The following is a 17,662-nucleotide window of genomic DNA, read 5'->3' on the forward strand; positions in this document are numbered from 1 at the left end:
TACTTTGAAATCTCTCATGGGGAAAGCACACCCGATCATGGACCAAGAGACCTGGATTCTGGCTCCCATTCTGTCTGTGGAGCTTTGATGGGTCATTGTTCGTCAACTCTGGGAAGGGATGCCAGGAGTCATTCGGGTTCTAACATTTTCTAGTTCAAAAGTAGAGTAAAGGCATTTTCACCCAGCTGCCAACCCAAAGTCATGCCAAGCCTGACGGTCGCCACACCACTGACAGTGAGAGCTAGAGGGGGGCACGTTTAGTCCAGCCATTCTCTTTAGGACGACGCTGAGGATGGGGGTTGAGAGGTGGGAAATTGGGGTCTGCTGTTTCTACCATTGGCCCCAGACAAGCTATATCCTCTCCTTTTCACCCTGTTTTCCTCACCTGCAAAGGAGTTGGTGACTGCAAGAACTAATTCTCCCTTTCATGATTGTGATGATCTTTAGTGAGACCGTGTTTATAAATGATCAGTTCCAACAAATTGTCCATATCTGGGCCTGAGAAGAACACTTTATCCCCCACTACCTGATGGTTTTGCAGCCATTTGTTTCATTTTTGAATTACAGGTTAGCGAATGAGGGCTGCTCATCCCTTTGCAGCTGCACTGAGGGAGATGGGAGAGGGGAGTGTGTGTGCACATGCACCCAAGATGTTTGCATGCACGGGCTATTAAATAAACCCCTCTGTACAGACCCTTCTGTTTTCTTTCCTCAAGTTCTCCCCTACGGCTTGACTGTGACAATGTGTGGGATGTCAGGTTTCCAGTCTCTCACCTAAGCTGTATCTTCACTCCTAATAGTCTCACGAGCAAAGGCAAAGCCATATGGCCAGCAGCCCCTGGTGATTCAGAGGGCAACTAAGTTGTGAGCAATTCTTAAGAAAGATTTTATGCATGAAAATAGGAAATTAGGAAGAAATATTTTTAAACAACTTTGGAAAAATACAATGTCTGCCCATTTTTAATGTGTATGCATCATGGTATCTAAGTTAGACTTTCCAGGAAGAGTGACAAGCCTACAATATACTCTTGTTGTACGTTTAATATTCATGCACCATTTACATTCTGTGGGTATTTTAATCTTAAGATGGTGCATTCTGTTTGCATTACGCAGTAAAATTGGTAAACTCTTTAAGGGAAGAAATTGCACTTCAAAATCGTCTCTCAAGTATCTTAGAGGCACTTTATAAATATTTATTATTGTTGCTGTTATGTTCTTATAATAGGAGAAGTGGCTAGTTTACATCGGACTTAGCAACAAGCATGGGGACCATGAAGGGTGTCACAACAATAATACCATCCATGTTAAATATTTAACGTCGTCCTCCCCTAGAGTCAAAATATTTAGCACAGTGAGAGCAAATCTAAGGCAGAAGGAGATGAGCCAGGAGTACATTCTGCATATACGAACGCATTAAAAAGAAGCCCACACAGTTTATTCATAAGATTTGCTGCTTTTGCTCTAGAAGGTTCCCTTGGGTAGCGAGGGGCATAAGGCAAGACCACATCCAGATGGCCGCAGCCGAGCAGCAGGGAGGTCAGTTCAGCCTGCCTGGCCCGGGCCAGCCCTGAGCAGGTCACATTCTCCCCTTTGGAGGCTCCAGTCCAGCTGGAAATGCCTCAGGCCACCTCCTGGGGCTAGATCTGGGCGCAGCCACGCCCAAGTAGGTAAGAGTCCCAGCTGCTGGCACCTGGCTCACCAGATTCCACTTCACACATTTCTCCATCCCCTTCCATCTGGTTAGGACGATGACCGGCTTCAACCCTACACTGCCTCAGAACTGTCAGGGCAGCCTTTAAAAACATATGTACCCGGGGCTCTTATTCAAAAGGTCTCTATGGAGACAGGTTATCTGCATTTTTAAAAGCACCACAGGTAATTCCAATGTGCATCCAGAGTTGAAAAGAAACACCTTTTCAGAGCCTAGGTTCTTCAAGGTGTTAAATATTTTACTTCATGACTTTATTTTTTCAAGGATGAAGCATGAAAGGGCTGCCTAAAAGAACACAGAACATTACCGTGGAGTAAGTTTGCAGTGCCCAGGAATTACAGTCTCGAGGCTCTATAGAACAGGGCTCCTAGGGCATGGCATGTTCTTTCTCTTCTTCACTGCTTAGATCCAGATCAAACCCCATCAGGTCTGCATATCATGCCCTCCTGACCTTTGAACAGCCCAGGAGTAATTCCATTTGGGATGATGGTATTTTACACTAAGTTCAATATATGCTTAGCCGAAAAATGACCTAGTGACCACATATCCCTCATTTGTGCTTTCCATATCTTCTTACCTATATTGCTTCTTATAAATACCTGGCTGTTTGGCTTGCCACATACACCTGTGTGATGTTTTGAAAAAAATCCATAGAATGGCTTGTCAAAGTTAGTCAGAGTTCTCCAGAGAAACAGAACCAGTAGGGTGTATATGTGTATGTGTAGGGAGAAAGAGGGACAGACAGACACATACACACAGACTCATTATACGGAATTGGTTCATGTGATCACAGAGGCTAAGAATCCCAAGATCTGCTGTTGGCAAGCTATAGACTCAGGGGAGCTGATGAGATAGCTCTAGTCTGCAAGCTGGTAGACTTGAGACCCAAGAAGAGCTGATGTTTAAGTTTGAGTCTGAAGGCCAGAAAAGATCAATGTCCTAGCTCAAAATAGTCAGGCAGGAGAAGTTTCCTCTTATTCACAGGAGGGTAAACTTTTTTGTTCTATTCAGGCTTTCAGCTGATAGGACAAGGGCCACCCACATTAGGGAGGGCAGTTGCCTTTACTCAGTCTGTAGGTTCAGATGTTAATCTTATTCCAAAACACCTGCATGGACACACCCAGAATAAAGTTTGACCAAATATCTAGGCATCCCATGGCCCAGACAGGTTAACACGTAAAATTAACCATGACGTGCTTTCTTTCGTGCAGGCATCTTACCTGCCAGGAAGCACGTCCATCGCAGAGTGAATGGTGCAGGGTAAAGTCATCCCATTTCAAGCACCTGCAGGAGAGCTGCCCACTGCTGTGTTTTACCTCCTGCAGGATGAATCAGACCAGCTTCTGCTCCTAATGTGAGACTTTTTGGAGCAACTCAGAGTGTGGGCAGATGCCTCTTTCTCACTGCAGGAGTGAGAGCTCTGCCAAAATAGCTCTGGGACCCAATCCAGCCTAGACTCCATGTCACTCTCTACGTGATAGATTCCCTGGTCCCTGACCCTGTTTTAGGACAATCCCTGATTCTGGGCCTCTCTCTGTCTCCCTTCCCTACCCCTTACTTCCAAGGCTTCATTGATGCACTGCTGGAAAAAGCCAAAGAACTGGGCTGGCTAAACCTCAGCAATTCAGGATTTCTGATTTCAGCTGGATCCTCACTATTAGCCTGTGGTCTTTTTTGTCATTTCTTAGCAATTGATCATCTATCCAGTTATTCATTCAACAAATATTTTTGACGCACACACAAAGAGTGTAATGCGCACCACCCGAAGGATGGACATATTTGAAACTCGGACTTGGTGGGGGCAAGGGCAACATACGTAGCCTAAACATCTGTACCCCCATAATATGCTGAAATAAAACAAAAAAAAACAACAAAAAACCCCAAAAGCAAATATTTTTGAGCTCCTCCCACTTGCCAGAGACTGTGATCTGCAAAAGGTACATCAGGGGTGTAGAAAAACAGACAGGCACTGCTCTCAGGGAGCACAGTCTGGCAGACTCCCTGGGGCAGAAGTCCTAAACCGGTCCAAACAGCTCAGTCCTCTGTGTTTTCAGCTGACCTCAATGAAAACCATGGGTTTACCATCATGAGAAGTTCCTGAGTCTGTATTTCCAGCCTAGAGGTCTTGCCAGCACTCCCCTTTTCTCCAGATGCCTGAAGCCGGAAGGTCACAGGCTGTCTGGTCACCGCTCCCCAACCATGCTCCCGCCTCCTCTGTCTGCTCTTGCAGCTCCCTCCTGCTTTTGCTGTCTCTGACATTCCAGCTCATCCACCTCCATATTCAATCCAGGAGCCTGGGCATCCTCCTCCATTTAGGAAGACCTCCCATGCTGCATCCCAAGGTCACCAGACCTGTTTATTCTTCACCCTCAATAATCACCTCCTTCATCTACATCTTTCATACCACTGCCTCATCATCAACTCCTAAGTAGTTTCCCTGTCTCCAGTCTCAACACTTTGCCTTCTAATCTGGCCTTCACATTGCTGCCAGAAAATACTTCTAACACATTTGATCATGGCCTGCTCCTGACCCAAGTTTTTTTAATGGTTTTTCACAATCTAGAGCAAGGTTTTAAAACTTTTTTTTCTTTGACAGAGGATAAATTTTTTTCCCCCAAAATGTAATATGAAGCACTAAAAAGAAATGAGCTATCAAGCCATAAAAAGACATGGAAGAACCTTAAATCCATATTGCTAAGTGAAAGAAGCCAATCTGAACAGGCTACATATCACACGATTCCAACTAATGACATTGTGAAAAAGGCAAAACTATGGAGACAGTAAAAAGATTAGTGATTTCCAGGGATTAGAGGGAGGGAGGGACGAATAGGCCAAGTATAGAGGCTTTTTAGGATAGCAAAACCATTCTGTATGATACAATAGACACATCATTATACATTTATCAAAACCCATAGAATGAACAACATCCAGAGTATACTGTAATGTAAACTATGGACTTTGGGTGATGATGATGTGTCAGTGTAGGTTCATCAATCGTAACAAATGTACCACTCCGGTGGGGGATGTTGATGGGAGAGGTTGTATGTGTGTGGGGACATGGGGTATATGGGAAATCTATAGTTTCTGCTCAGTTTTGCTGCAAACCTAAAATTGCTCTAAAAAATAAAGTCTATTTTTAAAAAAGTATACTATGAGGAAAGAGTAGATCTGCTTTGATGGAAATTGTGGCAGATGGAAGGAGGAGGGTGGAGAGAGGTCCTTGTCCCCCAAGCACTTCCTGAGACCTGGGGACCCTAGGATTTGAAGGAACACTGGAGACCTAGAGAATCTGAGCTAAATGCCTTAGCAAGGCAGACAAGGGTTCGTATAATCGGGCCTAGCTTTCCTTCTGGACTCATTTCTGGCTATTCCCCAACACCTCATACTCATAATATTCTATGCATATGACTGGTTTCCCCAAGTACCTCCCTGCCATGGGATCTCCCTGCAGGCCCTTGCTTGTGTTTCTCCCTTGTCTTGAGCTCTTTACCCTCCCACTCCACTTGTCTCCTCTCTTCAAGTCTCAGGTCAAGTGGCATCCCCCCAGCCCCTGTGAAGCTATCCCATATCTCCCAGGAGACTTTTCTCATGCTTCATTCATCCTGTACACGGCACTATGGCATCTGTCAAATATATTATCAGTTGTTTTTGCGTGCCTAACTCCCACTGCACTTTGAGCAATTTGAGGGCAGGGCCCATGCTGTTTCCTCTTAGTACCCCTTGTAACCAATGCCTGCCTCCATAAATATTTGCCTAAGAATTAAAAATGGGCTAGATGTGGTGGCTAAAGTCTGTAATCCTAGCACTCTGGGAGGCTGAGGTGCAAGGATCACTTGAGGCCAGGAGCTCAAGACCAGCCTGGGTAACATAGCAAGATCCCGTCTCTACAGAAAATAAAAATAAAAAATTTGCTGGGTATGGTGATACACGCCTGTAGTCCCAGCTACTTGGGAAGCTGAGCTGGGAGGATCGCTTGAGCCCAGGAATTTGAGGTTGCAGTGAACTGTGATCACACCACTGCACTCTAGCCCAGGCGACAGAGTGAGAACCTGCCTCAAAACAAATTAATTAATTAATTAAAAGAATGAACAAATGAATGAGGGAACGAATGAATATGTAAATTCCACTCTTACTCTCTCAGAAGACAGTCCGAGCTCCTAATAGGCTGGGATGAGTTTGGGTCCCTCCCTGGAGTGTTTACCCCTTTCCCTTTAGTTTATTTGACTTCAGGTCTTGACAGTCGTGGACAGTATATTTACAGAACAGAGCAGCTACAGCAACCCACAGGTGGGACTGGGCACTGAATTTTTTCCCATTTCTCTCCTTGGCAGAGCTGTGTTCCTTCCAATGTATCGTCAGTTCACCCTCAAAGTTATTTTGCTTTTCTATTCTCATTTACACATGCTCTTTGTTTACCAAAAGGAATTCCCAGTTGCTTCCTCTCTGCTAGAGAAGGAAGTCAGAATTGTTAGCTTTAAGTATGACCTTTAGAGTATTTCAATAAAAGCATCTGTAGTCTTTTGATTGCCTGGAAGCTTTAATACTTAATCTCCAAAGCCTCAGTTGAGCGCGGGCCACGACTGAGCTGACACCCCACGCCCACAGCAGTAAACTTCGCTCCACCTGCATTTGACAACTGCGACCTGTAGAGCCTGACAAATTTTCTAAGGCTGGTGCATTATTGCTTTCTATGAATTTCTTGTCTCCTCTGGCTTACAGAGGCAGCTCAGAAAAGTTCTCAAAGAGTACTTATTCAAGCTGTCAAGCTTTGTTACCTGTTTCGAATGAAGCCAGTCAGCCCCATGAACTTCCTTGTTTCCTCCTCTTTTTCGTGCAGTGTCTTATCACAAGTGTTCAGGCTCTTAGAAAAACTTGAAGCTCAAATCAGGACTTACTGCTCCTAAATCAAGCCTCTCTCAAAGTTCACCAAAATGCCTGCAGCTCATACCCACTGCCTGCGGTTGTCTGGACTCTTCCTTCTGGAGACTCATTTATAAGTGGCGTTTCATGGGCACTTGAATTTGTTAAGGGCTTTCGGCTGAGTGTTCTATGTACTTATTGACTAAACTATTTTCCACCACAGATACCTGTAGATAACTGGTTGATAAATGATATTTCACTATGTATATCTCTTAATTTATATTAATAGGTTGTTTCTTTCAATAATAAATACTAAATAGTTATTTGCCATAAAGCACACTCTCAAAAAGATTAGGGTCAGACTATCTCTGATAATGAATCTCCACGGTCTTTCACATACAAGTAAATAGTAACAAGATCAGAGCCACTAAAGTAAACAAACGTCAAATTATCTTAGACATATGGTGAACAATGACCACCTTTACCTCCCAAGTCAGATCGTTAGGAAGAACCAGAAAAACTCTGACACTGATAGCTTTCGGTGTCTTTGAAGCAGCCCTCCAACCCACCAGCTTTGACTCTCACACCGACAGGCCCCCCAGGTTGCAGTCACTCACCCACCCCTAGTCACTCCCTCTCATTCCACGAAAATGTTAGCTCCCGTCTCATTGTCACCCTCTCCGTATTAGTTTTGCCATAATTTTTAGTGATTTCAGTGACCCCAAAGATGATGATTCCCCGTACCTTCATCTCTCAGTTTCTCAACCTCGTCTCCCCCACTGATCTTATCTTCAGTACAACCTCAGCCGCTCTCTCCCAATGGACACACCCCAGACTTTGTCTCTACCAATAACAGAGCCCCTCCATAACCTCTATTTCAAACACTCCCTTTCCAACCACCACTTTCTATCCTTCTAACCACTGTCTCTAAGGTTCTTACTTCACCAATTCCTTGGTTCCTCTGGGATGTACAATTCATTGATCCTACCTGCTTCTCACTGTCCCTCAGCTTTCTCATTTCAGCACTTGGCTCATTTTCCTGGCTCTGGTCCTCATTTTCCTCCCTACTTGGTTTAAATGCCAAGGTCCACCACTACAATAACTGCCTTACATAAACCCTCAGATTTTTTGCCGTCTCCTACTCATCTTATAAAAAGCTCACCTACACCTGCACAGCCAAACATGCCTGGAAGAAAACACTTGACCATGGAGATGGTCTCACTTCAAATTTATGAGCACCAGTCTGAAGCAGCTGCTTAATGCTGCCTGGCCAGCACAATGCCTACCCCGGGTTGACTCACTCTTCTGCTCTCCTGCTCTCCTGCTCATGCTCTCTCTCCTCAAACTTCCAACACTTCCTTCCCATCCTTGCTAAAAGCAGATGATCTTGCTTCCAATTTCCACTGAGACTATAAAAGAAATAGAACTTTGACAAGATACCTCCACCACTGCCACCCTACCAATCCCCCTACTAGCCTCAAAGCCCATGTGCTCTGTCTTCTGTCACGTGCTCTTGTGTGCTTCTGTGTCCCCAAGAAATCATTCCAGATATTCTTCTCTCTCCTTCTCCTGCATCATTTTTTCTTCTCAAAAGGATTTCCTCATCAGCATGTAAATATATTGGCATTTCTTCCACATGCAAGAACCTCTCTGACCTCACTTGCCTGTCAGTGCTCTCTGTTTCTCTGCTTTTCTGTACAGCAGTTGTCATCAAAGAGTAGCCACCAGCTTGTCTCTTTCCATTCTCCCTTGAGCCTGTTCCAATTATGCTTTGGCCCCTACCGCTCCACAAAAATTGATCTTTTCAAAGTCATCTTTTCAACATGGAGTCATCAACTCCATGTTGCTGAACCCAATGGTCAGTGCTTGGCCCTCATCCTGCCTGATGCATGAGCAGCACTTGACAGGATGGATCGCTCCGTCCGCTTTGAAATGTTTGCTTTGCCTGGATCCCAGGACTCCCCTCTCTCCTGATCTCTTCCTATGGCTACTTAATTTCATTTTCTTTGTTGGCTCGTTCTCAGTCCCCCAGTTTCTTAATGTTGGCTTTCCTAGGTCACAACCGTGTGCCTCTGTTTCTGTACTGTCTAAACTGCTGCCCTAGTGTTCTCATCCAGGATCACAGCTTGAACAACATCTGCACGTTGATGACTCCCAAGTTTATATATCCAGCCCAGCTCTCTCTTCAACTTGAGATTCATGTATCCATTTGCCTATTTGACAACTTTTCTTGGGTACCTAATACGTATCTCAAACTTAGTATGTCCAAATCAATCCCCCAATCTTACCCCTCCCTAAATCTCTTCTCCCTCATTCTTCCTCATCTCATTTACTAGTAACTCCATTCCTTCTGTGGCTCAGGCAAAAACCCCTAGAGTCATCTTTGACTTTTCTCTTTTCTCTCATATGCCACATGGAATCCAACAGAAAATCTTCCAGGTTCTCCCTTCAAAACAGTCATAATCTGGCCATTTCTCACTACCTTCTCAGTCACCATGCTGAGTATTCATCTGCTGGTGCTGAATGGTCTCAATGCCAAGGCTGCCTTTTCCCGTGTCTGAGGGATGTCTGGAACTCTCGTGCCTCCCCACGCCACATACTCAGATTTCACCATTTCAGGTTCATCTTTATGCTGTTAGAATTGCCAACTCTACTTAGTTTTCTTTAAAAATTTACATTTTATGGAAGGCATAACAATTTTTATTTATTAATTATATATATGTATGTATACATGTGTATGTATTTCACTTTGCCTGCCAAGTAGTTAAGTCAGATTATAAAATACATAAAATGCATAACAATATAGAAAAATTTATGAGGCAAAAGGAAAATAAGGATAGATAGAAAAAAATTCAGGTGAATGGAAGGAGGAGGTGAGCTGAGCATATAAGTGCATGCCACACAGTCCTTCACACTTGCTAAATGGGAGTGGCACGTGAGACCCTGCCTCTGACGTGTGCTTTAGAATCAGGTTACTTTCTAGCTGATGGGTCCCCACAAGGCATCATGAGCACAGTGGTTCCTTGGAACTAGAGAGGGAGAGGGCCGAGCCAGGCAGGGAAAGGCTCAGAAGGAGAAGTGGGGCAATGCTGGCCAGAAAGTCTCCTCCTCACCTGACAGTGGACTCCGACTTGTACCACCATCACCCCCTGGTGTCCCCCCAGCATCCCACCTCCCAGCCCACCCCCAGGTGACACCTGAGTACTTACCAAGACCCAAGCAAGAAACTCTGAGTCCTGATTTTCCAAGATTCCTAGAATGAAAAGAAACCAACATACGGTCATCACTTCCTCTGATGAAACTATACACATGTAACTATGAATATTATATCTCCCATCTCCCATGATTTTTGACAACGGTTGTGGTAGAGGCAGAGCTACCGACGCAGGCTTGTGGTCTCGGGAACAGTCTCCCTCTCATGGCCATTCGGGCACTAGGAAGCTCAAATCTGCTCAGGCTCAGCATGAGTACACAGTGTCCCTCATAAAACACAGTTTTCAATCCCAAATTGTCTTCTTTATTAGTTTGTTTACACATTTATTGGCTTCCTCTTTCCTTCTAGAATGTGAGGTCCTTGAGAGCAAGGAACTTTATCTTGTTCACCAACTGTTATTCATTATTCATCAACTGAGCCTGATTCACAGTAGACCCCTAATAAATATTTTTGACCTATTGACTAACAAACTGATTGCTAAAACAGAATATTACTTCTAACGGATGGGGATTATTAAAAGAACAAACAAAATGATCTTTTAGGTTTTATTTACTATGTTAAATATATTTTTTTATACAAAGCTATGACAGGAAGTTCAGATCATCATTTTAAAATGTTTCTTTTTTTTTTCTCTGTTTTCGTTCCCAAAAGTTTATCAAGGAAAAGAAATATATTTTTGCTTTCTAAATAGGGATAGAGCTAAGAGCTCTAGTGTTCTTCACTTGCCTATAAGCCTCCGTGGAGATCCGGACTTGACCTGTTTTCCTGTCTCCTGACTAACCTCTGTCAGAGAAGAAACCACGCTCTTAGAGAAGGATTCCTTACAGCGTTAGCGTGGGGGCCAAAGTGAGGAGGCGAAGCTGAAATAATGGCAACATCACAGAAAAGTGCGTCCCTCATTCTCCGATGAGACACTCCATAAGAATACAACTTCCCTCTCTCGTTTCCACCCCCAATGAATTAATACGTATAAAACTTTCCACAGCTCAACTTCCCCAGTTTCTCCCTCAGTTCGTTATCATTTTTGGCTTCTTTAGAGTTAGCGATTGCTACTTTCCTTTTTGCATCATATTTCTTTCTTCTGTTTATTATTGTTGTCTATAAAATGCCACCTAAGCAACACATTTAATTTCACAGCATCATCAAAAGAGCATCATAATGCAAAGAGTTGAAAGAGCTGGGTTTTTGACAAATTCTCAAAACCAGCTGGGTGACCTTGGGGAAACTGCTCTTTTTTCTTGGGTTCAATTTCTTCATTAGTAAGGCCGGATGCTGATGCCTGTGCCATTTGCTAGCTTCAATGCTGTGGGGCCAGAACACGGGATCGTATGCTCAAGTGCTGCACAGCGCACAAATGCAAGGCATAAAGATTCCTGGTGCCTTCTGACTTTGCTCAGCCCTCTGCTCACCCTCTCACAGATGTGGCATTAAATTTTTCAATATGGATATGAATATGGATATGTCCAACTGGAAGAAAACTGTTGCATAAAGATGCATGTGAAAAATATTTTGAATTACTCGGTAGGAGAAAAATAATTGGATCTCTCCTGTGAAAATAATTTTCATAAGAAAATATCTTTTAGTAGTTTCTTGGACATCCATAAGATATGCAACCAGAGACCTTCCTTTGTAGTCTAAAATCTGCTAATTTTAAAGGATAGAAATCTGGAGTAAAAGCTATGTTGGGAGGAGAATAAAAAAAAACTAAAAACAAATCAAAACCAAACAAGCAAAAAAAAAAAAAAGTGAATAACTTAGTCTTCCAGGGAGAGACATTCAACATTGATGAATCAGTAAATATTAATTGAGTGGTAACCATATTCCAGACAAGGCACAAGGTCATGGCAATATAGGGAGGAATAAGGTGTGGTTTAGACCCTTAAGGAGCCTAGAGTCCAGGGAGGGACACAGTGGGGCATTTCCTACCGTGGAGATCTTTGGGAGCACATGATGTGGGGGCTCCCTCAGGCTTGTGTTTACACAACTCTGTGGGTGTCGTGGGGAAAAAGAGCTAGATAGGGGTTTTCTTTAATTTTAATATCTTTTAGTGATTTTTGAAAACAACAGGGAGGAGTGGCTCAGAGCAGAACACTATGCCAGACAGTTCTGAGGCTAAAGCTTTATAGTCCAGAGGTTTTCCTAACAAACACAAAGAAGGCAAGGTATGTCACTGGGTACATAACCAATGGAGAGACCTGCTCTACCTTCCTTGTGACAGTGACTTAAGGAGATAAGGATCACTGCTGTTGGTTTGGAAGACCGAACTTGAGAGTTGTCAGCAAAAACAAACTGCAGAGTAGCAAGTACTAATTATGGCCCATTTTCTTGCCATGGCTGTTTAAACACCCAGGTCAGCTTTTCTGGAATGAAAGCCTTAGAATATTTTAAAATATAAGAAAAGTTCAATTACAGACAAATATTGATAAAGTGGTGCTATGTCTCCACTTTGAGTTTGGTGTTTTTGTTTTCCTTAACTCTTTATTTCCTTTAATTCTTTCTCTAAATCTCTTCACCCTCTACTAGAGAGAATGGTTACCAAATTCAGGTGGCCATTTTTAAAGAGAGAGGCGTTTTCTGTGCATGAGAGATATCTGGGTCTGTAGGTGCATTGTCCTTACTTGGTCCAGATATAAGTCTCTTTGTGAGACTTGCACCACTTAAAGCACTTTTAACACACGATGGTGCCACTCACTTTGCAGACACAGAAGGTAGGAGGAACTAGTAACCTCCAATCCAGGCCACGAAATCCCAACACCGTTTCTGTTATTACGAATTGGCACCTCTGCCTCCTCCACCTCTATCCATGTCTGCACAATATTAAGTGAGATGCGGTAATTGTCCAGGTACTGTGATCCACTTAAGCTCTGTTGTGTAATAGGAGCCCAAATATTTCACACATTTGATCTAGTGAGTTTAAAAAGTATCATTCAGTAGCTTGTTTGTGGCTATAACATCAAATAATGACCAAGTTTACCAATCATGCTAGACTATAACACACTCTGGAAACTTCATCTCACCAATATGGAATTTTCAGGAACATCTCATGATCTTATGTGACACTGTGCAACAAAACAACTTTATATAATTTCATTTTATTTCTTAATTCCTCAGTGTTCACATGAGTGGGACTACATAAAAATTCTGTAAGCACATCAAATTCCAATTAGATTGAATTCCTTTCCCATTTGGTTCAACATAGTTTCTCTGCACAGGTTTACCTATTTTATCTGTGTCAGATACACCAGAAGGAAGTCTCACCATGTTCATTTTTAGTATCTGCTCCTGTTCAACTGAAAATAAAAGCTCCTCTTTCTCAGGTGAACCCAAACTGCTCTGCTGCTAATATTAGAAATGAATGACATCAATATGGGAGCATGGAAAGGACACTTAGTTTTTTCAGTCAAATTTTGGAAATCCTAAATTCTAAAGCTTCAGTAAAGAGTTATCTGGAGAATTGATATAGATTCTTGAGAACTCAAAGGTTGTGTTTCCCCTTTCTTTCTGAAGGCAGTCTGTCCACTCAGCGAATACACAGCTGAACTTATTTTAGGGACATGGTTAGTTCCATGGAAGAGGCATCAAATGTGAGTCCTAGTTTCATTTTATAGAACAACCACCAGACCCTTTCTGCTTTTAAGGCACTAACAGAGTAGTAAGAACTAAAATCAAGTGTCTCTTTGGCGCAGTGTCATAGGCCACTCTGATGTTCAAATCAGAGGTTAAAAGCAGAAGATTATAGCCCATCAATACATGAGTGAATTAATAAAATGTGGTATATGTATACCATGGAGTACTATTCAGCTATAAGAAACAATGGTGATATAGCACCTCTTGTATTTTCCTGGATAGAGCTGGAACCCATTCTACTAAGTGAAGCATCCCAAGAATGGAAAAATCAGCACCACATGTACTCACCAGCAAATTGGTTTCACTGATCAACACCTAAGTGCACATATAGGAATAACATTTATTGGGCGTTGGGCAGGGGAGAGGGGGAGGAGGGGATGAGTATATGCATACATAATGAGTGCGATGCGCACCATCTGGGGGATGGACACACTTGAAGCTCTGACTTGGGGGGGAGGGGGGGTAAGGGCAACATACGTAACCTAAACATTTGTACTCCCATGATATACTGAAATAAAAGAAAAAGCAGAAGATTAGTAGCCCGAATGTGTTGTTTTAAATTGCTTGCTTCTGAATGTATGTATCTTAGACTTTATTCACAGTTTTTAACATCTGGGAAGAGAGGAGTATCTAGCTAAAATATGTGCCTTGAATTTGACCAAGAAAGAAGAATATTCAGGGGACAAAATCCTTGATTTAAAGGTTGACACAATGGGAAAGGCCTGAAAGCATATGTAATGGGCTCCAGCAGCTGTGTCAGGCTGGCAGAAACAAGCTGGGTTTGACCTGGTTTTCACATGGTCAGATAATGACATCTTTTGCCATCTCACTCTATTTCAACATCTTTCTGATCCTTCTAAATCACACTCTGCTGTGTGTCATGTCTTACCCAGAAGTTACTTGTCAAATGTGGGGTTTGGGGTTTCTGTGTTTTTTTGTTTGTTTGTTTGTTTTTTTAAGAAATGTATGTTTCCCCTGATGTAAGCTTTAAAAAACAAACAAACAACAACAACAACAAAACAAAAAAAACCCACAAAGAAATGTATCTTTAACCTTTCTCAAAAAATCCAGAGCAGAAAGCATGTTCATTTGTCATGTTTTGACAAATTTTGATAGTTTTGATGGTTGCATGAGAATGTCCATTTTGACAGCCATGATGGTGCCTACAAAGAGTTATAACATTTGCTTATGAGGCACTCACTGTTCATCACTGTAGGTAAGTGAATAATGACTCATTGGGAAAACACCAGGCACATACATGGTTTAGCCATGCATTTTGATGACAGACATTGACAAGTAACACAATGAAACTTTGTTTTATTCCTACCTTTATTTAAATAGCAACAAAGTAGAATGAGATATTTTCAGATTCTTTGATTTAAAGGTTTAAGTCATTTGTCAGTTATAAATTCTAAGTAGATTCTTTTTTTTTAAGGGACCTCATCATTAAAGAGGATTCTCAATTCTAGATTATTTGTTTTCTTTGGACATACAAAATCACCTGTTGATCTGTATTATTCTAGAAAAGTCTAAAGAAGTATGACAAAAAAAGACTTTCCTATAATTAATTATTCAAAAAAGATGTACAAAATTTTAACTATGTACCAGGCCTTGAAATAGGCTATGAGGATGGGCTGAGTAGCAGACAGTTGCTGTTCTCATTGAGCTTATGTCATAGAAGGGGAGGCATATTAAATAGTGAATTAATTGTTTGATTATAATACTAAATAAAAGGATAGTAGGCTCTAAATGTAAAACTGGGACGTTGAGAAAGCTGACCTAGTCTGAGTGGTTAGGAAAAGCTTCTCTAGGGAAGTGACATTTAAACTGGGATCCAAAGGAAAAGCAGGGACTAGCATTCCAGGCAGAGTGAACAGCATGTGCAAAGGCCCAGAGACTTGAAGAAGCATGGGTAATTGAAAAACTGAAAGAAATTCAGGACAATGGAGGAAGAGAGAGAAAAGGGTAGAATGGCTTCACATGAGTCTAGTGGGGGTGGTAGGAGCCAGATCAGATAGGACCTTACAGGTTATGTTAAGGATTTTGAGCTCAACATGAAGTAATGGAAGACTGCTCAAAAACTTAAGCAGGAGAAATGGACTGAAGAGAGTCAAGAAGAGGAGCTAAGAGGCTGCTCAGGTAATCCTGATGAGAAACGGTGGTACCTTGAAATCAGATTTAGTGAAGTAGACATGATGGGGAAGATTCCAGATATTCTCAGCAGGTAAAATCTATAGGACTTGGTGTTTGATGGAATATGAGTGTGCAAGAGAAGGAATAATGGGCCATTCTTAGGTTTCTGACTTGGGCAGCTGGGTGAAGAGGGGTGATTTTCACAGAAGTAGGGTTCATTGGGGAAACAGAAGGGTTTGAATCACCTTTGAGCAGGTGGGAATTGAAATACCCATGAAACATCAAAGTTAATTGCCTGGAGCTCGGAGTAGGGAGAGGGGTTTTCTGGGTATCAAGGGCAATGGGTGCCTTGGGCTGGGTCAGCTACCAAGGGAGACAGTGTGCAGTTTGAGAAGAGAGCTAAGGATGGGGCCTTGAGGAGCTGCAACACCACAGGTGGTGGAGAGGAACATCATTGGCAAAGGAGAGTGAGAAGGAGGGTATATGGAGAGACCAGGAAAGTGTCCATGAAGAAACCAAAGGAGGAGATGGTTTCAACTGGGAGTGAGCAGGCAGCAACGTTGAAGGCTGCTGAGAGATCAAGCTCATGGCAGATGGAGGAACACACTCTATGTCCGGGTATGTGGGGATTGCTGACACTTCTGTGGCAGCCATTTCAGGTGTGCTGTGGATGAGAAACCAGGCTAGGAGGGCCAAGGAGAGGGAAGGTGCAGAAATGATGTTCACTAGCTGTGTGTGACCTTGGGCAGGTTGCTTAGCCTTTTTAAGTCTCTTCCTCATTCATGAATGGAGATAATAATAGCATGCTACTTTTTTTTAGTGGTTGAGAAAATATAAATGCAGCACCAGTCCTAGCATATTTCAGTGTTCAATAAATGCTAGTTGCTTTCCGCCTTCCCAGTTTCTTAGGAAAAGTGCTATCTCAAACACTGAATCTGGTAGGGTTCTGGTGCGGTATGGCACCTGGCAGGAGGCTGTCTCTGTGACTTGCAAGACCCACTTCCATGACCTAATGATCCTTTCAGCTGGAGTCCAGCCCAGGTTAATTTGTGATTAGACACTGTAAACATCCTGAATCTATTACATGTGAATTGTAAGTTATTTTTTTAGAGCCATTAGAAAAATGGGAAGGAAGGGATGAAGATTAATAAGGAAGGCAAAAAAGAAAGTGGCACTTTTTGGCAAAGACAGTTTGGAGAAATAACGGGGGTCTGAAGAATTTGGAACCATGCCTCCATGGTCACCAGAGGGGGCAAACGGAGATGTGATATAAAATTGCGTTGATATAACCATAAAAACTTGGATGTTCTGTGGAGGTGGGGCTTGAGAAATGCCCACTTGGGTCTACTTGTCACTTAAACAAAAGCTACTCATTGCCTTTTCTGTCTCATGCATCCAAAGCATCAGAAAAGCTATAAATCAGTAACTCAGAGTCTTACATCAGAAGAATCTAGATCCTCTGTCTCAAGGGCCTGTAATTTGGGGGTCTGGGGACTTGGACAGGAAAAAATACATCTTTATTTTTCACCAAATTTTAACTGAAAGCTGGCATCTCCTTCAATTCTGACACAGGTGAGAAACCACAAAAGTATTCATGTTACTTGTGACTTTGCCACCAATGGAAATTGCAGGTATTCTTCTGTCACATCACAGTTACTTCAGAGATCTCAAAAAATCATTAAGACTTGCCATTTACACACATTACCACTTGGAAGTTGTGGTATTCAACGCACGCCTAGATAGAACTTGTTAATGCATTAACAAAGAAGTGCATGCATCACTAGGCCACAAATTTTGTTTTCAAATATTTTGAACTAGTATTTCAACTTAATTGAAATCCTGTGTATTTTATATTGTATATTTAAGAGCTCTTTCCACAAAATGAATCCTTTTCTGGCATCCACTTTGTAATGAAAGCCATGATTAGTTTCCACTGCAATGAGTTTTTAAAGGCAAAATAAACCAAAAAGCATCTGAGGTAGGAGATCCAGGCTCCACTCTTTTCAGTTGTGTTCACTGTGGGTAAATCTCTTGCTTTCTCTTTAGGAAGCGAAGTCAGCAACGTGACAGAGACTGAGGAATGAGCCTGACTGAGGGGGAGGGTGATATTTAAATAT

The 17,662-nt window shown here is 42.4% G+C and overlaps 1 protein-coding gene across 5 annotated transcripts in view; it reads right to left on the reverse strand.

The window, feature by feature from the left end:
- The window catches only part of KCNAB1 (potassium channel, voltage gated subfamily A regulatory beta subunit 1), a 387,202-nt gene that overhangs the window by 100,324 nt on the left and 269,216 nt on the right, over nucleotides 1-17,662 (reverse strand). For all 5 annotated transcript variants that reach the window (XM_012642894.1, XM_012642892.1, XM_012642891.1 and 2 more), the window contains exon 2: nucleotides 9,781-9,824. In XM_012642894.1, the coding sequence (XP_012498348.1) occupies nucleotides 9,781-9,824 (44 nt within the window). The remainder of the gene's footprint in view (nucleotides 1-9,780; nucleotides 9,825-17,662) is intronic.

The sequence above is a fragment of the Propithecus coquereli genome, unplaced genomic scaffold, assembly GCF_000956105.1.
Source record: "Propithecus coquereli isolate 6110/MARCELLA unplaced genomic scaffold, Pcoq_1.0 Scaffold19, whole genome shotgun sequence".
In the NCBI taxonomy this organism is placed as follows: Eukaryota; Metazoa; Chordata; class Mammalia; order Primates; family Indriidae; genus Propithecus; species Propithecus coquereli.